Source organism: Brachycentrus maculatus, unplaced genomic scaffold, assembly GCF_059751285.1.
Source record: "Brachycentrus maculatus isolate JH-2025_06_01 unplaced genomic scaffold, ASM5975128v1 h1tg000288l, whole genome shotgun sequence".
NCBI classification, from domain to species: domain Eukaryota; kingdom Metazoa; phylum Arthropoda; class Insecta; order Trichoptera; family Brachycentridae; genus Brachycentrus; species Brachycentrus maculatus.
In genome coordinates, this window is record NW_028281039.1 from 5809 (window position 1) to 30184 (window position 24376).

Genomic DNA, 24376 nt, shown 5'->3' on the forward strand with positions numbered 1-24376 from the left:
AGGGCTGATCACCTTTCCTTCATGTGTAAAACAATCATGATAACACTGCGTTTATATGACGCAGTGCCCTATGCACCATTAGGGTGCGGATAAGGGTTTTGTTATTATTATTTATTATTAATTTTTTTAATTCTGTACCGAGTTCGCTCCTGCCTACCGAATATCCCTTCTTTTTTAAAAATGAATAAAACGTAAAGAAATATTGAATACGGATCAGTTCGTCTTTACTTACTAAAACATTAGTATCTCAAATTGTCAGGTGATTCAAAAGTATAAACTTACACAAATATCAATTAAATTAAATTAAGTTCAATTTAAAATTTAAACGGTTCAAATTAAATTAAAAAGTGCGTCAAAAATAACACATGAGTCGGAAAACAGAGTTTTGGAAAATGTGCTGATTTATAATAATAATAATAAAACCATTATCCGCACCCCAATGGTGCATAGGGCACTGTGTCATATAAACGCAGTGTTATCTTGATCGTTTACACATGAAGGAAAGGTGATCAGCCCTCCGCTTCAGGTGCCAGTCCATGGTAATATTGAATAAATATTACAGTGAAAAAATCACTTATATTTATTTCACCCCCCTTGGGAATCGAACCCGGGACCTCCAGAACGGTAGCCGAGCGTGCTGATCATCACACTACGGAGGCGGACACTAGGCTGATTTATACGAACATTAATTGAACGTTTTGAGTGTGTCCAAATACTTGTTCACAAATTTGGATTATTTGTTTTAAAAAATTGCACTTAATTTGTAGAACTCCATTTTAATTTATGTATTGAAAGTTAAATTATAACATAGATTTTTCAAGTCTGTTAAGTTGTATTTTATTATTAAAAAACACATAAAAAATATTTTGCGACAATTGTTTCGCCTTGTTATGTCGTTTTCAAACGAATGTATTTAAAAAATGCCATAACTAGGCGAAACAATTGTCTAGAATTTTTTAAAATGTTTTTTTAACTATAAAATACAACTTAGTAGGTACATTAAAACAATTTGTTTTTGATTAAACTTTTAATACATAAATTTGGATTATCTCAAATTATGAGTTATTTTTTTATATTATTTTTTGACAAATTTCTATGACGGTCGTAAGCCCCGTAAAAGCCCAGGATTCCATATTTTCATTCATCTCAGGCAGGCATCGTGGTGTAGTTGGGTAGACGCTCGCCTGCGAAACTGGCGTCGCGGGTTCGATTCCCGCGAATCGCAAAATAAATTCAAGAGAGATTTATTTTAAATTGGTCTGGGTGTTTGTGATGTATTTTTCACATTACCATCGCTATCCTTACTATCCTACCTGCAGACAAGCCTCTAAAAGTAGGTACTTTGCGGGTTATTCCTTGAAAAAAAAAATTATGTCGAGAAGTCAAAAGATAATATAAAACATGAATTAAAATAATATGTGTTTGGAGGGCATGTATGACTAGATGTATGGATGTAAAGGAAGCTAGAAGTGTATGTCAGGACAGAAGAGTGTTGCGTTCCATCCTCGCTGCCTACCCCTGCGGAGAAACAGCGTAATGGTTGTAGTAGTAGTTAATTCACATATTTTATACTGCTTTTATTTTGCATAGTTTGTAAATCTCAAATATAGTATTTTTTTTCATTTTTATTTACTGCCATTTTATAGCCAACTAACTGATTGGCCATCATGCCGTTTCATCGCAGGGGTAGGCAGAGAGATTAGAACGCCACACCAATGCGTCTTTGCAAACAATTTTCGCCTCTTGTGCATAAAAACAGATATATTTCTTAGTCGAGGGTCAATCAGAAATTAAATTAGTTGGTTATACTTACAGTTATGTAAATAAAAATCGAAAATCAAAGCGGGCATATAAGGAAAGGATGCAAGGCTGAGATAAGCTATCGATACAATTAACAAAGGTTTGTTGAGATGGTTTGGGCATGTAAATCAAATGGGCGAAGAAAGATTATTCAAACAAATTTATGAGGCGAATGCGGATGGAAAAAGAAGCGGAAACAGACCGAGGAAAACTTGGCATGATCAAGTTTATCTATTACTTCGGTGTGGTGAGGTCAGGAGTCGGAATATGTATGAGAGAATAAAAGAGGCATTAGAAAACCTCGAACTAGATGGTCGGACGACATAGTCGCTGTGGGGGGTAGAAACTGGCTGCAAGCAGCAACCGACCGGAGGAAATGAAAAGATACGGAAGAGGCCTGTATCCGGCAGTGGAGGTCAGAGGGCTAAAGACGAAGAAGATGCATCCTCATGTATCCGTGAATGTGGAAGAGTAAAAGATTGTTTGCAAAGACAGATTGGTGAAGCTTCTGTTCTATTCTCTCTGCCTACCCCTTCGGGAAGCTAGGGTGTGTGCAACTGGGAGTTGAATACTTTGAAGGGGACCCAAACATGTAAATTAAAAACAAATCACATTCAGTTTTTTTTGTGCGTATCTGTGTATGTGTGTGTGTGTACATATCGCTCACTCCTTTCAACAACGTCATATAACAAAAATCTTCAATTTTCAGTTGTGCATGTTTTAGGAATGCCCAGAAAATGTACTATATCCTAGCAAAAGAGGCATATTTTTAACTTAATGTTTACCCGCTACAGGGCAGAAAATGTTGTTTTTGCATTTTGAAGAAAAGGTATTGTTTAATTATTTTTTTAAATAAAATAAATATTTTTCAAATGGAAAACAACCAGCAGGTTTTACCTAAAAAGATCTGTAGAACAGTAAACAAATCAATAAGTGGCTTCATATTTATTTTTAATACATTGTACAATATTTTTAAACTTTAAAAACGTTCTCCTGAAAAATCAAGTTTTTTGATTTATGACGTTCTTGAAAGGAGTGAGCGATATATGTGTCTTCTTCTAACCCTTATCCGCACGCAATAAGGCGGACGGTGCATAGGACACTGCATCGTATTGAAGCAGTGTTATCTTGATTGTTACTTACATGAAGACAAGGTGCTAGGTTACCCCTGCGCCTAAGGCACCAGTCCAGGGTTATATTAATACTGACCTGAATTATATTGTATACCCACACACGGGCCATGCTATTGTGGGATCTTTTACAAATAATAAATAAAACCAATCCGCACCCCAATGGTGCATAGGGCACTGCGTTATATAAACGCAGTGTTATCTTGATCGTTTACACATAAAGGAAAAGTGATCAGCCCCCCGCTTCAGGACCAGTCCAGGGTAATATTGAATAAATATTACAGTCAAAAAAATCACATATATTTATTTGACCCCCCTGGGAATCGAACCCGGGACCTCCAGAACGGTAGCCGAGCATGCTGACCATTAAACTACGGAGGCGGATTTTATATATATATATATATATATATATATATATATATATATATGTATATATATATATATATATATATATATATATATATATATAATATATATATATATATATATATATATATATATATATATATATATATATATATATATATATATATATATATATATATATATATATATATATATATAGTACTATATATATATATAGTACTATAAGGCAGTAGCTAGTGACTATACGATTCACCCTGTTTTAAATCAAATTTTCCAAGCCTTCGAGTTTTCCTTCCCATGTGTTATATTAATATATTTACTGACATCTTTATCACGTACAGTTTTGAAAAATAACCCAATATGGACATGAGATTAATAATGCAAAAACTTAAAATGTGTAAGTGTGTAAACGTCTTCTTACTGACCATCGTGATGGCCATCTCAATACGGAGTATCGTTCTGGTAAGTTGCTTTAATTATTTATCTCTTCTCCATTTCATTTCCCCTGTAGTGAGAATATACATAGATGAGTTCATATATTTGGGTGTGTGTATTTGATTACGCATTTTTATCCATTGTTGCGCGGTATGATCGATAATGTATATATTTAATATATCGCTCACTCCTTTCAACAACGTCATTTATAAAAAAAAAACTTGATTTTTCAGGAGATCGTATTTAAAGTTTAAGAATATAATAAAATGTATTAAAAATAAATATCAAGACACTTATTGAACTTTTTACTGTGCAACAGATCTTTTTAGGTAAAACCTGAAGGTTTTTTTCCCATTTGAAAAATATGTTGTATATTTAAAAAAATAATTAAACAAAACCTTTTCTTCAAAATACAAAAACAACACTTTCTACCCTAAAACGGATAAATATTAAGTTAAAAATATGCCGCTTTTGCTGGGATATAGTACATGTTCTCTTCTCCGTCTTATTCCTCATTGCTGAGGGTTGTGACCCTTGCAGAAGCAATGACTCTTCTCCAGTCATACCTTGACTGCGCTGCACGTAGCGCTCCAACCACCGAGGTGCCTGCTGCTGCCTTAATTTGATCGGTCCATCGTGTGGGGATCTTCCTCTCCCTGTCTTTCCCTCCAGGCTATTGATCACAACTAGTCGTTCCAGGCTATCCTCGTTGCCACGCGCAACGTGTCCAAAGAACTGGAGAATCCGTCGGGTACAGATATTGGCCAGAGTCAGGCCATCCAAGCGTAGTTCCTGGCGAATGGAGTAGATGTTCTGGGCATTCCGAAAATATGCATAACTGAAAATTGTCGATTTTTTTTATATATGACGTTGTTGAAAGGAGTGAGCGATATGTTAAGTACAATAATAATAATGCCTCACATACTTTACTTAATAATTCCTTACATTCTTAACTTTTTTACCATTGAAACCATACATGGTTTTGCCGCACTGAGAGATCGCAATCCGACTGCATTCAGTCTACTTTCATCCTATGAATATGTTTTATAATAAATATATCCGTTGCCAAGTCAAATTGATCAAAATTAAGTTTTGTTTTCTTACCGTGCGTTCATATCTCTCAGAACAAAAATCATGTTTGCGGTTTTTATTTTATTAAATTACCGATGACGCTCAACCGACTAATCTCAGCCTTGCATTTTTTCCTAATTTCACCATTCTACATATCAATTCACCGTTTTGTCGCCCTTTGACGCTTCATTTGATACATTGGACCAGGACTCTGTTATGCATGTCTAGTTTAGCTTTCGCAAGGTTAGGTTACGTTTTTCCAAGTGATAATAAAAATACCTTAAAATTGGCTTTCACCAAAGACTGAATTTATAAGTTTTACCCATTTTTTAAAGGAATTTACGTTTAGAGGTTTGTCAGCAGGTAGGATAGTAAGGACAGAGAAGGTAAATGTAAAAAATTATCGCATACACCCAGACCAATTGAAAATAAACCTTTCTTGAATTTATTTTGAAAATGCCGGGAATCGAACCCGCGACGCCAGTTTCACAGTCGAGCGTCTACCCAACTGCGGCGTCCGTCATTGATAATGCTAATCTCAGCCTTGCGTTATTTCAACTTGATCTTTCTTCTTCCATCTGAGCATCTTAAACCTGGCATTTGGCTGGCTAAAATGATCACTTTATATAGGTACTTACAATATTTTGAGTGTGTCCAAATACTTGTTCACAAATCTGGATTATCTCCAAATATAGGAGTTATTTTTCTTATTATTTTTTGACATCTCATCAAAGATGAAGAAGAATATGGAAGTCTGGGCATTTACGGGACTGACGACCGTCATAGGCTGGTTTAAGTGATCACTTTACACACGTGTAACATAAATTATCACTTAAACCAGCCTATGACGACCGTCAGCCCCGTAAATGCCCAGACTTCCATATTCTTCTTCATCCTTGATGAGATGTCAATAAATGATACTTTTTATACTTGTGAAACGTTGAATATTCTGCCCATCACTAAACATGCACATCAAATATATTTCTTTAAATTGTAAACATATTATGATATGTATTGTCCATTGTATGTGCATTAATTTCGTATATCAGTTTTAATTTTGACAGATATGGAATTTCGACTGACGGTGGTGCGCTGAAGTTTCTTTCGTTTAAAAACGATAGATTCTTCGTCTCAATTAAGACACCTTTAATATATCTTCTTCTTCAAACCCCTATCCGCACTCCAATGGTGCATAAGGCACTGCATCATAAAAACGCAGTGTTATCTTATCGTTAAAACATGAAGGAAAGGTGATCAGCATTCTGCTTCAGGTAACAGTCCAGGGTAATATTGAATAAATATAAGAGTAAAAAATCACTTTTATTTATTTGAATCCCCCATGGGAATCGCACCCGGGAACTCCAGTACGGTAGCGAAACACGCTAACCATTACACCACGAAGGCGGACAAACGAAAAGTACAAATTAAAGAGTTTCTGCTTAATGCTTGCCTCGTCCCACGATAGATGTCTCACGTGAAGTCTATCGAGATAAGTCAATATATCTAGAAGTTCCAATAATTTTTATAGAGTGGTTGTCAATCATGGGTAGGATTGGTGGATGTCACACGTGTGTAAAGTGATCACTAAAAACAAGCCTATGACGGTCGCAAGCCCCGTAAATGCCCAGACTTCCATATTCTTCTTCATCTATTTTGAGATGTCAAAAATAATATGAAAAATAACTCCTGTAATTGGAGATAATTCAGATTTGTGAACAAGTATTTAGACACACTCACCGATTTTTACTGATAAGTATTTTATCAATGGTGAGAAGTAAAAAAATATTTGAAAAAGTAGTAGTTTTGTAAGTTAATAATCATACTTGGAATTCATTATTAAATTTATTTAAAAAAAAACAATGAATAAGTTTTAGCAATACATTTTGCAAACAATTTTCCACACAACATTGTTCGTAATTGATAATTACCGGCATAATGTGTTGCAAAAGTGATCCCGATTTAATCGTAAACACTGTCGCATAATTATGTCCACATAATTCGAGTATAATATCCACTGTGTGAACCCGGGTGTCGCAAGCCCTCCCCGCTCTATGGGCCGCACTGTGGGCCCCGCGCGACGTGTGAGAAACAAAATTAGTCGCATTATTTATTGCCGACACGCTGAGTTGGGACACACGGCAAGGTCGCTCGAGGCGCTTTGGGAGAAATGTCGAGATTTGTTGGGATATGCTGATTGAGAAGTTTTGCAGTGTGAAATGGGTAATATTTTATTATTAACGCTTTATTAGCAAATGGTTTAATGTAATGTTTTTCATGGGACAATGGGTGCATAATCTGCTGCTAAATATATATAAAAAAAACTAACTAACTAACCATCACGCCGCTTCCCCGCAGGGGTAGGCAGAGAGAATAGAGCGCCACACCACTCTGTCCTTGCAAACATTCTTCGCCTCTTCCACGTTCATGCATCTCCTCATACATACCCGCCGATATATATATATATATATATATATATATATATATATATATATATATATATATATATATATATATATATATATATATATATATATATATATATATATATATATATATATATATATATATATATATATATATATATATATATATATATATATATATATATATATATATATATATATATATATATATAATGTAACTTTTTGGTGAGGACCACCACATATAAACGTGTCCGACCAACAAGTATTGCCCGCCTCCGTGGTGCAATGGTTAGCGTGTTTAGCTACCGTGCTGGAGGTCCCGGGTTCAATTCCCAAGGGGATTATGAAAATAAGTATCAGTGATTTTACACTCTAATATTTATTTAACATTACGTCCCTGGAGCGCTGGTGTGATCACCTTGCCTTTATCTGTTAATTATCAAGATAACACTGCGTCATTACGATGCAGTGCCCTATGCACCATTGGGTGCGGATAAGGGTTAGAAGAAGAAGAAGACTAACAGGGCGATTCAGAAAAAAATATCTTTACACTTGTCCCGACAGCAATGTGCTGTAATAGTTCGGCTGTCCAAATTTAAAACACAGTAAGGGACATTTTTTTGTAGTAGGTTCTACTTACTAGGTAAGTAGAGTCTACTTTGTCCATAAATGCAAAAAAAAACTACTACAAAAAAATGTCCCTTACTGTGTTTTAAATTTGGACAACCGAGTTGTGCATTGGGGTCATTTTACACATTCCCATAAAGTAATTTTTCTTCTACAGTCATTTATGGTAAATTTGACGTTTTTTTTCTTCTAATAGCCATCATCGACTTGGTAAACACGAATGTCCAAAGGTTATACAGTGCCTACATTTATAATTTTAAAAGATATAATGAAAAAATACAATATAACCTCACAATAATCGTCTTCGTTTTGTAATGTCACTCCATTATCAATTTCTCAACATTTTTTGTACAACTTGTCAGTAGATTACGTTTTTTTTTAGATGAGAATTGCATTTATTATTTACCTTGCTTATTGTATACAAGGTTTATAGATCATTTAGTGAATTTTTGTTTCTTCTAGCTAGATAAATATGATTTTATTTTCAAATTATTTTTTTGACATCTCATCAAAGATGAAGAAGAATATGGAAGTCTGGGCATTTACGGGGCTGACGACCGTCATAGGCTGGTTTAAGTGATCACTTTACACACGTGTAACATTCACCAATTCTACCCATTATTGACAACCACACTACTCAAATTCTTGGAAGTTCTATATATATTAACCAATTTAGAAACCTTGTTCATGAATCACTAGAACTTCACTAGAGACATCTATTGGTGAGATGTAAAGAAGCTTTTTACTAAGCAGAAACTCTTATATTAGTATGTGAGATCCGAATCCTGGATTATAATCACACACATGAGAAACGCCAGAAAATACCATTTTCATTTTTATTATTAAGTTTATAATTTGACCAGATAATTTATTTACAACATTTTGAGTGTGTCCAAATACTTGTTCACAAAATCTGGATTATCTCCAATTACAAGAGTTATTTTCATATTATTTTTTGACATCTCATCAAAGATGAAGAAGAATATGGAAGTCTGGGCATTTACGGGGCTGACGAACGTCATAGGCTGGTCAAGTGATCACTTTACACACGTGTAACATTCACCAATTCTACCCATTATTGACAACCACACTACTCAAATTCTTGGAAGTTCTATATATATGAACCAATTTAGAAACCTTGTTCATGAATGCCCAGACTTCCATATTCTTCTTCATCTTTGATGAGATGTCAAAAAATAATATGAAAATAACTCTTGTAATTGGAGATGATTCAGATTTTGTGAACAAGTATTTGGACACACTCAAAATGTTGTAAATGATTTTATTTGAATCTGTGTTGGGATCAGGAGGGATAATCTAGTGTGGGCCAATCGGGAACTTGTCAGCATTTGCTCATTGCTTGGAGGAAACCACGTTGCACTCCTCGGGAGAAGCCGGACTGCTGACTGTCCTCAACAGGCCTTCCGTTCCACTAGAAGTGGGTTCGGCATTTTGTGTCCAGCTTGGTTTATGTTACCAACGTCCTTCACTAGTTTTATCATGTATGCTACCACCTCATATAGATTGCTTGACTGTTGACGAATTACGTTCACGTATAACATAAATGTCTTAGCCCTTAAACGCCAGGCGTCAGGTGTCACAAGGTTAAGGACAGTGGCGTGCGCAGAGTTTTTAATTAGGGTAGGTAGGGTTGGGTAAACATAGGCATAGTAGGCACTGGTCGTGGATGGAATTTAGAGCAACGTGTTCACGCACCAATCCGAAGAAAAACGGACAAAAGCACAAGCCGATCGTAGGGCGTTTGTACGCTTCACGGAATTTTACCGTCAACGTGTGTAAGGTGACGTGTGTAAACCAGCCTATGACGGTCGTAAGCCCCGTAAATGCCCAGACTTCCAAATTCTGAGATGTCAAAAAAATAACTCCTAATTGGAGATAATCCAGATTAACAAGTATTTGGACACACTCAAAATGTTACAAATAAATGTGAATACATCCCAATACAATTTGAATGTGCACAGTCAATGTCGGCTTATAAAGTTGCGGAAACCTGCGTTTACAAATAAGCTATACAAGAATAATGTGAATTCGAAAGATTGAAATCTCACGTTAAAACTTTCGCAACGGTTAAACTAAATCCCAAGATTAAGATCACTTAGATTTCGAAATAAACTAATTCAGTATGAGAAAATATATAACCGCTAGTAACTATCAAAATAGAAACTGTATATTAAACTGACCATTTATTTTTGCCTTCAAAACGGGACACCTTCAAGTTTTTACGTAATAGTATGTATATTAAAAAAACACGTATTTTTTCACTCTTTTTATGTATTAATAAAAGAAAAGGAATGTTGATAAAGAAAATAAGAGGAAAAAATAATATGAAAATAGAATATATCGCTCACTCCTTTCAAGAACGTCATAAATCAAAAAACTTGATTTTTCAAGAGAACGTTTTTAAAGTTTATAAATATAATACAATGTATTAAAAATAAATATCAAGACTCTTATTGAACTTTTTACTGTGCAACAGATCTTTTTAGGTAAAACCTGAAGGTTTTTTCTCCATTTGAAAAATATTTAGTATATTCAAAAAATTATTATACAATTCCTTTTCTTGAAAATGCAAAAACAAAACTTTCTGCCCTGTAGCGGGTAAATATTAAGTTAAAAATATGCTGCTTTTGCTGGGATATAGTACATTTTCTGGGCATTCCGAAAACACGCACAACTGAAAATTGACGATTTTTGATTTATGACGTTCTTGAAAGGAGTGTGCGATATATGAAAAAATATGTGGTTTTATTATTTATATAAAAAGTCGGCGGTCTTTAAATACATTAGTTAGTCTTTGCACATGACTCACCAGCCATCAAAATTCCGTGTTGTGCACAAACGGCTTATGACGGCCATAAACCTCGGAAATTGCCGGACTTCCATATTCTTCTTCGTCTATGTTGAGATGCCAAAAAAATAATATTTAAAAAAATAGCTCCTAATTGGAGATAATGCAGATTCGTGAACAAGTAAAAACACTCGAAATGTTACAAATTTTAATTTATTCTTAAGGAATAAAAACTCTATGCATATAAATGAGGGGGGGAGGGGGATGTATGGACAGAGGTCGACACTGCGTACCCACCCCTCAGGATCCCTATGCCCTATTAACCCATCCGCATATCAGTTTTTTTTCAAAACATGTACATAAAGACACTAATTGAATGTATCCCCGCAAGTAAGAAAGTTGCCCCGCCCGGAGGGGAGGTGATATGGTTTGTCAAACAAGGAGGCGCGCTAATATTTTGCACTTGATAAAACGAGAACAAACATAGAAATAATATTTAATGCAGAAAAAGGTACCGCGCACTAAACATTTGATGTTTAGTGCGCGGTCCAACAGCTGACCAATGACACCGCGCGCGTGGCTGCAGCGTTCACCCATGGGTGTTATAGCCAGGTCGAGTTATTTTTTATTTACACTTTTTACATTTGACTTGTGTTAGTATTCCTGTATTCCGGCACCTTTATTTATGTATAATTTTATTGTTTAAATTTTTAAAATCAATTAGACGAAAAAATGTTTACACTTACATAATTACAGTCTACAACATTTTGAGTGTGTCCAAATACTTGTTCACAAAATCTGGATTATCTCCAATTACAGCCTATGACGGTCGTAAGCCCCGTAAATGCCCAGACTTCCATATTCTTCTTCATCTTTGATGAGATGTCAAAAAATAATATGAAAATAACTCCTGTAATTGGAGATAATCCAGATTTTGTGAACAAGTATTTGGACACACTCAAAATGTTGTAAATAAATTATCTGGTCAAATTATAAGCTTAATAATAAAAATGAAAATGATATTTTCTGGCGTTTCTCATGTGTGTGATTATAATCCAGGATTCGGATCTCACATACTAATATAAGAGTTTCTGCTTAATAAAAAGCTTCTTTACATCTCACCAATAGATGTCTCTAGTGAAGTTTTAGTGATTCATGAACAAGGTTTCTAAATTGGTTCATATAAATAGAACTTCCAAGAATTTGAGTAGTGTGGTTGTCAATAATGGGTAGAATTGGTGAATGTTACACGTGTGTAAAGTGATCACTTAAACCAGCCTATGACGGTCGTAAGCCCCGTAAATGCCCAGACTTCCATATTCTTCTTCATCTTTGATGAGATGTCAAAAAATAATAATTACAGTCTATTATTTTTTTGACATCTCATCAAAGATGAAGAAGAATATGGAAGTCTGGGCGTTTACAGGGCTGACGACCGTCATAGGCTGGTTTCAGTGATCACTTTACACACGTGTAACATTCATCAATTCTACCCATTATTGACGTTTGTCAATAATGGGTATATGAACCAATTTTGAAACATTTTTCTTGAATCACTAGAGCTTCACTAGAGACATCTATTGGTGAGATGAAAAGAAGCTTTTTATAGAGCAGAAATTATTTCATTAATATGTGAGGTCCGAATCCTGGATTATAATCACACACATGAGAAACACCAGAAAATATCATTTTAATTTTTATTATTTAAGCTTATAATTTGACCGGATAATTTATTTACAACATTTATATTGCTGAGGAGGGATTGCCGCCGTGTCATACTATACATATGAACCAATTTAGAAACCTTGTTCTTTAATCACTAGAACTTCACTAGAGGCATCTATTGGTGAGATGTAAAAATTGTGTGAACAAGTATTTCGACACACTCAAAGTGTTGTAAATATATTTATATAACTTGCCAAAATTATAAAATATGATAATGTAATGAATTTTTAAATGATAGTATTTATTGATTCGGCATTAACTTTGTGGAATGACATGTTGATTTTTTTTAAAAATTAAACTCTGAATGAGTTTTATTTATGTATACGACTAGTTTCGAAAACTTACAGATGTTTTCATCTTCTGGTAAAATTAAAACATTTGTTTTAATTTTACCCGAAGATGAAAACATCTGTAAGTTTTCGAAACTAGTCGTATATATAAATAAAACTCATTAAAGTGGTATATTCAAGTGTTTAATTTAAAAAAAAAAAAAATAAATATATATATATATATATATATATATATATATATATATATATATATATATATATATATATATATATATATATATATATATATATATATATCTGTACCCGACGGATTCTCCAGTTCTTTGGACACGTTGCGCGTGGCAACGAGGATAGCCTGGAAGACTAGTTGTGATCGGTAGCCTGGAGGGAAAGAGAGGGAGAGGAAGATCCCCCACACGATGGACCGATCAAATTAAGGCAGCAGCAGGCACCTCAGTGGTTGGAGCGCTACGTGCAGCGCAGTCAAGGGATAACTGGAGAAGAGTCATTGCTTCTGCAAGGGTCACAACCCTCAGCAATAATATATATATATATATATATATATATATATAATATATATATATATATATATATATATATATATATATATATATATATATATATATATATATATATATATATATATATATATATATATATATATATATAGATATATATATATATATATATATATATATATATATATATATATATATATATATATATATATATATATATATATATATATATATATTTAAATGATATTTTAATATAATTTTTTAAATTAAAATGTAACTTTGTTTTAAAATCACCGATTTTGTTCTTCAAATATAAATTACATATTTTTTTTAATAAATGGCTTGACATGAAGTGAGTTTCCTACTTGAAAGTAAAGTAACAAAGAGTAAAAATTAATGTTAAAATTATAAACTAGGGTGGATATGACATGATTCCCAAAAAAGAAGGTCCTGGGTTCTATCTGATCTATTTGATGTAACGTTTTTAGGCGCAGGACGACCAGGAGCCTTCAGGAGGGTCTGAGGTGTATCCATACCCGACGTATCACACCGTGCCGCGGAACCTGGGCTTCACGTGTGCCGACAAGCAGCCGGGGTACTACGCAGACCCGGAAACCCAATGCCAGGTATGGTTACACAGCATCTTACACACTCCACCAACTAGCTAACTAACATCAGCTGCTTCCGTGCAAAGAGGATTCACACTACATCACTCAGTACAGTCCTATCCGATCCCCAAGGAAGAAAAAATCCATCTAGGCCAATCTTTTTTAGCCCGCAGGGTACTTACAAGTTTAGTATTTTGTCACAGCGCCCTACTTTAGTAAGGTATTTGGAAAAGACAATATGTCTGCCTCCGTGGTGTAATGGTCAGCGTGTTTAGCTACCATGCTGGAGGTCCCGGGTTCGATTCCCAGGGGGGGAGGTGAAAATAAATATTAGCGATTTAACACTGTAATATTTATTTAATATTACCCTGGACTGGTTCCTGAAGCGCAAGAGTGATCACCTTGCCTTCATGTAAGTAATGATCAAGATAACAGTGCGTCAATTTGATGCAGTGCCCTATGCACCATTAGGTGCGGATAAGGGTTATAAATAGTAGTTGGGTAGAAGATGCTAGCTCTCAAAAAATAAATTGTTGCTTTATAGGTACCCGAGAATATTTGTAGTTTTCGGATAGTGATAGAGGATCGACTCACGGCGCCCCACATTCTACGGGGCACACTTTGGGAACCCCTGATCTAGGCAATAAAAATAGCAACATTTTGAGTGTGTCCAAATACTTGTCCACAAATGTGGATTATCTCCAATTACAGGAGTTATTTTTCATATTACTTTTTTAACATCTCAATTTAGATGAAAAAGACTATGTAAGTCTGGACATTTACGGGGCTAACGACCGTCAAAGGCTGGTTTTAGTGATGACTTTACACACGTGTAACATTCACCAATTCTACCCATGGTTGACAACCACACAACTCAAGTTCTTGGAACTCCTGTATATTTTGTTCAAATTCGAAACATAGTGTTTGAATTGACTAGAGGAATCAATAGTACGATGAGGGAAGCTTTATATTAAGCAGAATCTTTTCATTTGTATGTGAGGTCCGAATCGTGTATTGTAGGAAACGCTTAAAAGCCTCTTTTGGGTACAGCGTCAGATTTCCTGGTCAAATTTGTCACATCAGGCAAGGGGAGTCAAAACAAACATGTGATTTTTCACTCTAATTTTTATTCAATGTCATCCTGGACTGGTACCTGAAGCACAGGACTGATCACCCTGTCTTTGTGTTATAAACAATCAAAGTTATACATACTTCTTTCATATGATTCGGTGCCCTATGCACCATTGCATGCGGATAAGGATTTGAAAAGGATATGTGGGTAAAATTAAAACTTCACAAATTATGCAAAAAATATTTTATAAAAAATATAAAACTAATTTAGTGACTATCACGTCGCTTCTACGCAGGGGTAGGTAGAGAGAATGGTATGATATACCACTCTGTCTTAGCCTCTTCTGCATTCATGTTTCCCTCATACATACCCGCCGATTATTCCGACTCATGACCTGACCATGCCCAAGTATTTGAAATAGTTGATCATGTGTTAACTTGTTTCTAATTCTAACTAACTAACTAACCATCACGCCGCTTCTCCGCAGGGGCAGGCAGAGAGAATCGAACGCCAAACCACTCGGTCTTTGCAAACATTCTTTGCCTCTTCTACATTCATGCATCTCCTCATACATACCCGACGATTATTACGACTCCTGACCCGGCCGCTTTCAAGTATTCGACATACCTGATTGTGCCAAGTTTTCCTCGGTCGTCCTCTGCTTCTTTTTCCAACTACATTCGCCTCATAAATTTGTTTAACCGTTCTTTCTTCACTCATACGCTCCACATGTCCAAACCATCTCAACACACCTTTCTTAATTTTATCGATAATGCTTATCTCAGCCTTACATTCTTTCCTTATTTCATCATTCGAACATCTATCAAACATCGTTTTGCCACACATTCGTCTGAGCGATCGCATTTCGACTGCATTCAGTCTGCTTTCATCCTTCTTTTGCCAACTCCATGCTTCGCTTCCATACATAAGGGTTGGAACCAGAACTCCATTGTGTACTGCCAGTTTAGCTTCCGCTGATAGATTTTTATTTGCTAAAACTGATTTTAGTGCACCATTCACTCTGTTCCCAGCATTCACTCTCCTTTCTATGTCTTTATCAATCTTTCCATCCCTAGAAAACATACTACCAATTCCAACTACATTAATAATAATAACAATTTCCAACTACATTTATATTGTATATATTCTTAATTTTTCTCTCTTTTTTGTGTGTATATTAGGTTAAAATGGTTAAAAACAATAAAAAATGTATTAAAAAAGAACTCCACCGACAAGACACACAAGGTGGCTTGGTGGGTCTTTGCAAAATAATTTTTTAAATATCGTAGTCATACAGGAGAAAGTGACCAACTAACACAATGTAAAATGTTCAGGAAAGCCATATAAATCTTCTTCTTCTTCAAACCCTTATCCGCACCCCAATGGTGCATAGGGCACTGCATCATATAAACGCAGTGTTATCTTGAACGTTAACACGTGAAGGAAAGGTGATTGGCCCTCCGCTTCAGGTACCAGTCAAGGGTAATATTGATATTGATAATAAATACTAAGAGTGAAAAAAGTCCGCCTTGGGCTACCGTACTGGAGGTCCCGGGTTCGATTCCCAGGGGGAGGTTAAAAAAAATATATATAAATCACTTATACTTAATAATATCAATGCAGTTAGTCATTTTTAAGAAGTCAATATATTATACTTCCAAGTTTAAAATCCTTTGGGATTTTTTCAGGGCAATATTAAGCTAGTAAGATATCAAATAGTCAATGATCACTTTTTTGTTAAAAATGCACTTGGTCACTTTCTCCTGTATGACTACGATATGTTTAAAATTGTGATTTAAATAAATGTATACAATTTATATTAATAAAAAAATAATAATAAATAATAAATTTTAGATAATATACCTAGTGCTATTTTTGTGAAATACTACCTCAAGGGCGCTTCACTGTGAATGAATAGGGGAAAATATTACCGTGGAAATGATTTAGCAAACAAATGTGTTTTTAGCTTTTTTCTAAAGATCATCTCGCTTTCACTATTTCTAACCGCTGGTGGAAGACCATTCATTAAGATAACTTTGCCCGTTGCAGCTTTTGAAGCCGATCGAAGCGTGTGACGTCTGTCAACTAATTCATCTAACCTCACAAATATGTTTTACCATTCTTTCTTCACTCGTTCGTTCCACATGCCCAAACCATGTCAACACGCCTTTCTTGATTTTATTGATAATGCTTATCGCAGTCTTGCATTCTTTCCTTATATTATATCACAGTTTAAATACATACTTTGTTTAAAACATTTTATAAAACATTAACCCTTTGCACTAGAATATGTTCTGATATGCGAGTACCGCTAAATCAATCTAATTCCGAAACTTATGACTATTTTTTTGTACTTATTTGTTTAATTATATTGAAAAGTAAACAACTGATATATTAAAAGTATTGAGTTTCAACACATTGTTTGCAGGAAACGCTTAAAAGCGTCTTTTCCATACTGTTGGTAGAGAGCGGGAGACGCTTGCGAGCGTTCTATTTGCTTACTTTAGGTAGAGCGCGAGAGACGCCTGCAAACATTGTACAGATTGGAATTGGGTGTTGCGGCTACTTGTGATTAGTATACTGAGGGTCGGGCGGCAGACTGCCAGAGTATAATTAGGGTCCTTTTCCATGCTGTTGGTAGAGAGCGGGAGACGCTTGCGAGCGTTCTATTTGCTTACTTTAGGTAGAGCGCGAGAGACGCCTGCAAACATTGTACAGATGGGAATTGGGTGTTGCGGCTACTTGTGATTAGTATACTGAGGGTCGGGCGGCAGACTGCCAGAGTATAATTAAGGTCCTTTTCCATACTGTCGGTAGAGAGCGGGAGACGCTTGCGAGCGTTCTATTTGCTTACTTTAGGTAGAGCGCGAGAGACGCCTGCAAAACATTGTATATATGGGAATTGGGTGTTGCGGCTACTTGTGATTAGTGTACTGAGGGTCGGGCGGCAGACTGCCAGAGTATACTTAGGGGAGGGGTTGATGAACAAAACCCCCCCGGCAACAATATGTTAAGACTTTATTTTCTTGGCACCATAGCGGCGGCACATAGTACGGCAGGTCACGCATGCCGCCTCTTTGGCGGCACTCCAGTGCTAAGGGTTTAATTTAGTGAATTCTACAAAAGTAGCTTGCTTCTTTTAGCTAAGGTCAGTTTGTACTCGTAAAATTTTGCAATGGCATTATTCTTACGTATTATAGACTTCATCACCTCATTTTTTAAACGGACTCTTTCAGCCTTTGATTCGGGGATAGGATTCAACAGCGGAATGTTCCATTCCTTGGACACACTGCCTGGAGTCTCAGATCCTAGAATTTGTGATGTTTTGGTATCGGAGTTCTCAACAGAGACATTTTCGAGTTGTGGCGTTTTGTCTTCAACCTTATTTTCTGTCATTTCGGCAACCGCGTCTAAATTCTTGTCTTCCAAATATTTTGTAGGGATCTCACAATTGCCCATATTCAATAATTCAAGTGTTCTATTCAAAAAGGGATCTGGAACTAAATTGCCTCTGAAAAATATAAAATAATAATTCAATATTAATTTCATAATAATTCTATATAAGTAAAAAAAAAAATCCCTTTACTAATGTGTAAAGGCAACTAGCCGTAACTCAAGTTGCGGCTGTTTGGCTAAACACGGCTCAAAGCATTCTTAAGGTGAAGACTGACCGGAGCATTTCGTCGTAACGTAACACGTTACGATGCGAGCATTCAGGCAGTCAGTACAGCGAGCCGAGCGCTCCATCCATAGTTTCGGATGCTCGCTGATGCTCGCCGCGAGCGATGTTACGATGTTATGTTACGACGAAATGCTCCGGTCAGTCTCCACCTTTATACCTGGCCTCTATCATAAACAATCACAGATTTTGCTCTATCTCTTTCCTTCTTCGAGATATTCATTATCCAAATAGCAGGAAAATTTTATTCATTTAATACATGTTTTGGCAAAAAGCATCATTTTAGTTTGTTTATCTCAAAACTACTGCTTTTAACTTGCGGATATTATCCGGAACATTGGTCTGTATGTTCCCGATAGTTACCTAAGACAGCGTCGACATAGATTGTTTCACATTCCTATACACAGGACCAACCTGCCGATGGTTATGCCTGTAGGAAGAGCTACCGCTATGTTGAACAATATCTCATTGGATATTAATCTGTTCCATGTGTCTGAAGAAGTTTTCCAAAGCGGGATTCTTCTACACCTTTAGCAATAGTTCTTGCATATATTTTATTTTTATGTATTTTGATGTATACGATAATTTTTTTTATAGTTTGTTTTGTATATATTAATTGAAATAAATAAATTGAATTGAATGAAAACATGGCACGATCAGGTATGCCAAATACTTGAAAGTGATCAGGTTAGGAGTCGTGACAATCGGCGGGTATGTATGAGGAGATGTATGAACGTGGAAGAGGCGAAGAATGTTTGAAGACAAAGACAGAGTGGTGTGGTGTTCAAAGACAGAGTAGTGTGGCGTTCTATTCTCTCGAAGAAGATAAAATAAAAGAAATTGTATAAAATTTTTGTTTTACACGATACATACTTCTTACGCGCGTTCATATCGCGGAGACGTTTCTTCGCCGCCTGCTTCATACAGGTCCACTTGTGGCGTAACTGGTCGATGTCTCTGTAGATGCCGTTGTTCAGTGCGTTGAACTTCACGCATATGTCGGTCCAGGCCGCGTCTTTCGCGGCGGTGGTCGCCGCGTTCGATCTCTTGTTATTGATCCAAGGGTTCAACTCCACCAGATAGACCAATCGCGCCAATTCTTCGGTGCTGTAGTTTCTGTTCTTGGGCTTTCTCACTTTCATACTCTGGAAAAGAAAATATGTAAATAACATTTTGAGTGGTGGGTGATATCGCTCACTCCTTTCAACAACGTCATAAATCAAATAACTTGATTTTTCAGGAGATCGTTTTTAAAGTTTAAAAATATAATACAATGTATTAAAAAATAAATATCAAGCCACTTATTGAACTTTTTACTCTGCAACAGATATTTTTAGGTAAAACCTGTATGTTTTTTCTCCATTTTAAAAATATTCGGTAAATGTAAAAAAATAATTAAACAATACCTTTTCTTCAAAATGCAAAAACAACACTTTCTGCCCTGTAGCGGGTAAATATTAAGTTAAAAATATGCCGCTCTTGTTGGGATATAGTACATTTTCTGGGCATTCCGAAAACATGCACAACTGAAAATCGTCAATTTTTTATATATGAAATTCTTGAAAGGAGTGAGCGATATATAGAACTTCCAAGAATTTGAGTTAACAGTTTATCTTTGAAATGTGTAATGTTATAAAAATGAGTCGAATGTAGTCGGGAATAGAAGAATAAGGAATTCAAATGGTTGAAAGTGCGTGAGATTCGTGAATATGAAAGAGGTAAAGAATGTTTCCCAAAGACCGACTGGTGTGGCCTTCTATTATTTGATTTACGTGAAATATTCTTAATAAAGTAGCGTGTCACTTACTTCAAATGGTCATATACATTGTAAAATCTGCATTAATTTCTTATTCTATCGTATACTGTCAACACCGACAAACAAAAATGACTCACTTTTGACAGCTGTCAACGATGGTCACAAACCACAGACGAAAAATAATACAGAACTTAGAAATTTCATGTCATCACATTACCATAGACACAGGGTATTGGGTGGGAGGAAGTAATACCACAGACAAAACGCAGACATATGGTACTTACGCACATGTTAAATTTTGAGAGGTACTGCTACCGGTTTTTATGTATAGGTTGTTTTTAAAACCCACCAATCAGTGTAAGATGGAGGATATCGTGAGGTGGGGACGAAAACGTAGGCGATACTGGAATGAGCATGTTAACAGAATGTCAGAAGACAGACCTCCATGTATGGCCCTTCAAGAAAACCCAGAAGGACGTAGACCCCCAGGCAGACCCGAAAAGGTGGAATGACAGCTGAGAGTCAACATCCCAAGAGCGACATGCGGAGGCACAAACAGATCCCTAGTATCTACAAAAAGAAGAAGACCAAACTGACTTTAAATGGATATAAGGGCGTCTCGATAAAGGTTTCTAGGTTTTCTCCACTCCAAATTCGGCAATTGTGCTTATTGACATTGCTATTTAACCAAAATTTGCTAAAAAAGAAGATCAAGCTGGCGAACCGAACCATGATACTGTATTTAAAATAAATTTGTACAATTTGCACGCGCTGTTTTGACGACAGTCTATTCATGGTAAAATGAAAAAATGTACTGACTAAAAATTAACTGTCAACTGTCAAATTTACAGTCTGTAGAAACAATGTTGCCAATATAAAAACTAAACCTAAAAAAAACTTTACGATTCTGGCACCAACCTTTTTTCCAGCATATAACGTTTTACACATGAATACGATTATGTCTATGGATGTAATTCTTACTATTTCCCTTTTTTCTTATTTTCTTTTTTTAATAGTATATTTAAATGTCCTTCCCCCTTCACGTTCTTCATTTATATCCCGAAAAGCAAATTCTCCTTTTCTATCAGAACTAGAACACAGGAAAAACCACATTACCTTTGTTTAATTAACCATCAAACTATGATCGCGTTCACACGATGAGATGCCCTATTTACTATTTGGGTGCTGTGAGGTGTCAATAAAAATCAAAGAAATGCTTTAATTGATTTGCGTTTTCTTCTCTTTTTTCTAGGTGTGGCACTGGTGCGTTCCTTCCGGTCACAAATATTCTTTCCTCTGCCCGAATGGTACAGTGTTCAACCAGGCTTACAGAGTATGTGACTGGTTTTATAATGTAAGTAATTGAGTACCTACTTTTAAATTTTTTCTTTATCTTTTTCTGAGTAAGAAGAACCATGTCAATATTTTGGATATCACTGTTAATAAATCACACGGCCTGCCTGTTGAAAAATAAATTAATTTCGCATATACAGGAGCCTATAGAAATGATACCAAGCGATTCTAATCACAAGTTTATATGAATTCTTGAAGAAATTCAAATAAGTTGTTTATTTTCTTCTATAACTCTAATCTTAGTTATTCAATTTGATCTTCATTACTGTTCTTGTTTTACAAATATTATTAAATATTTGTAAACCTTTTGTTTTTTTTATTTTTTACAGGTTTTTCATTTCAAATTGTACGTTTTACAAGCCAAATTGGAAGTTTTACAAAACAAATTGGACATTGTATTTAATAAAAACTGTTAGATTAAAAAAAATGTATTTATATTAGTACTACATTTACAATAAGTGTGAATACCTGCCCACATCTTTTCTTCTTAAGACTAGCAAGTGGGTTAGTTGTCAAGTTGGCAAGCCTGCGCAGCGCGCACTCATAGTCTGTGCGCGCGATGTGTACTGAAGTTTTCAGAGAAGATTTTAAATAATACTCTAAATGATGAGTACTGCTTTGAATATGTAATATGTATTTTTTTTTAATTCGAACTTTTAAAAATAAAATACCATAAAATGTCCAATTTGTTTTCTACAGCGTCTAATTTGGAATGAAAAACCTGTTTTGGCTTTGATTTTTAAGTTTAAAACAATTTTAAAACAAGCCTCATACCAAAGCGTATAATGTATTATTATTTTTTTCCACTAGATGTGGTTGATCGAATTAAATAACGGCTGCTCTAAAAGAAATCGTTATTTCATTCGGTTTTTTTACTCGATCATTTAAAGCTTATCACGCCAATAATAAAATAATTTGTAATTTTCAGGTAAACTGTGAAAAGGCGACATCTCTGTACAGCATCAATGACGACCTCTACAAGGATAAAGAAGGAAACTACATCCAAGGATAAAAAAATACCTGCAATGCATTATTTAATATATCAACGATTTGAAACAATTTAATTTATCTTTGTAAATAAAAATAAATAAAAGCAAACAAGAAAACACTAAATATTTTATTATTTGTAACAAAATATAAATAGAAATAATATGTAATTTTATTATTCATTTAAAGCAGATGATTTTCAAAGTTCTGTGCAGAAGAAAAAATATTGATATCACTGAATAAAAAGCTTCTTTCATCTCACCAATAGATGTCTCTAGTAAAATTCTAGTAATTCAAACACAATATTTCGAAATTGGATATATATATAGAACTTCCAAGAATTTGAGTTGTGTGGTTGTCAATCATGGGTGGAATTGGTAAATGTTACAGCGTGTAAAGTGATCACTTAAACCGGCATATGACGACCGTAAGCCCTGTAAATGTCCAGGCTTACATAGTCTTTTTCATCTATATTGAGATGTTAAAAAAGTATGTAATATGAAAAATAACTCCTATAATTGGAGATAATCCAGATTAGTGGACAAGTATTTGGACACACTCAAAATGTTGCTATTTTTATTGCCTAGATCAGGGGTTCCCAAACTGTTTCTTCCCCAAATTCTTCTTCATCTATTTTGAGATGTCAAAAAATAATATGAAAAATAACTCCTGTAATTGGAGATAATTCAGATTTGTGAACAAGTATTTGGACACACTCACCGATTTTGACTGATAAGTATTTTTTATGTAAATTATGCATTGGTTTCAGAAAGCGTTTATTTGACGGAATTCTAAGGAATATTTACTAACCATGAATTTATTTTAATTATGATTTTGTCCAGGAATAAAATACGTATCATATAAAAACACAGCAAAACATTTTTTTAAAGAGAAATATTTATGTTTTTATTATTCACACAAACATTTAAATTTCCTAGTATTTCTGTGAGCCTAAGCGGCTCATTTTTAGAAATAGGTATCAAATTGTGGTAGAGTGGGTTCGAACCGAGAAACTCTGACTTAAGAGTCCGCGACACTAACCACGGGACCACAACCCGACACAATTATCCAAAATTATTATTATAATTTACCGCCTCTGTGGTGTAACGGTTAGCGTGTTTTATTTTTAATATTGAAAGCATTATATATAAACATATAGTATAATAAGACCTATACATAAAGGAGGAGACCACTCATGCGTAAATAATTATAGACCAATTTCATTACTATCGTCAATTGAAAAAATTTTGGAGAAGTATGTATCGATTCATCTAGACGTATATTTGGAAAAATTTGAAATAATAGACAAGTATCAATTTGGATTTCAGAAGAAAAACAGTTGTGATGACCTGCTGCAAAAATTCTCCGATAAAATTAATTGTAGTTTAAATAACTTAAAGCACATTATTGTTATTTTCATAGATTTTACTAAAGCATTCGACACTATATGTCACGCAAAACTGGTCAGTATATTAGAATCAATAGGCATAAGGGGAAAATTGCTAAACTTCTTTAAAAATTATCTTACGGGGAGAAAAATGAAAATCAGAATCAAAAATGTTCTCAGTAAAGACAAAAAATATTTATCTGGAGTTCCGCAAGGTTCGATTTTAGGACCAAAACTGTACATAATATATGTCTCACTGATGAAAAAAATATTTAAATTTGTAAATAGATTTGTGTTCGCCGATGACACAGCTTTAGTCATAGAAAGTGAAAATCCATTA

The 24376-nt window shown here is 34.9% G+C and overlaps 2 protein-coding genes across 2 annotated transcripts; one reads left to right on the forward strand and one right to left on the reverse strand.

Moving 5' to 3' along the window:
* Positions 1-216: 216 nt before the first annotated feature.
* Positions 217-22763, forward strand: LOC148305054 (U-scoloptoxin(01)-Er1a-like). The gene is made up of 5 exons (XM_088267289.1): positions 217-270; positions 3638-3758; positions 13683-13820; positions 21562-21663; positions 22591-22763. The coding sequence occupies exons 2-5, from the start codon at positions 3657-3659 to the stop codon at positions 22672-22674; spliced, it is 426 nt and encodes a 141-aa protein (XP_088123415.1). The 5' UTR covers positions 217-270; positions 3638-3656; the 3' UTR covers positions 22675-22763.
* LOC148305055 (uncharacterized) lies at positions 15122-20490 on the reverse strand. The gene is made up of 3 exons (XM_088267288.1): positions 20361-20490; positions 19427-19698; positions 15122-18385 (listed from the first exon to the last, which is right to left on the reverse strand). The coding sequence occupies exons 2-3, from the start codon at positions 19693-19695 to the stop codon at positions 17992-17994; spliced, it is 663 nt and encodes a 220-aa protein (XP_088123414.1). The 5' UTR covers positions 19696-19698; positions 20361-20490; the 3' UTR covers positions 15122-17991.
* Positions 22764-24376: the final 1613 nt, after the last annotated feature.

Excerpts from the sequence above, each read along its gene's own strand:
- LOC148305055 (XM_088267288.1), bottom strand. The coding sequence starts at position 19,695 with ATGAAAGTGAGAAAGCCCAAGAACAGAAACTACAGCACCGAAGAATTG. Across the intron at positions 18,386-19,426 it reads GATATGAACGCGCGTAAGAA|AGGCAATTTAGTTCCAGATC; the intron begins GTATGTATCGTG and ends TATATTTTTCAG.
- LOC148305054 (XM_088267289.1), top strand. The coding sequence starts at position 3,657 with ATGGACATGAGATTAATAATGCAAAAACTTAAAATGTGTAAGTGTGTA. Across the intron at positions 3,759-13,682 it reads CAATACGGAGTATCGTTCTG|GCGCAGGACGACCAGGAGCC; the intron begins GTAAGTTGCTTT and ends TAACGTTTTTAG. Across the intron at positions 13,821-21,561 it reads ACCCGGAAACCCAATGCCAG|GTGTGGCACTGGTGCGTTCC; the intron begins GTATGGTTACAC and ends TCTTTTTTCTAG.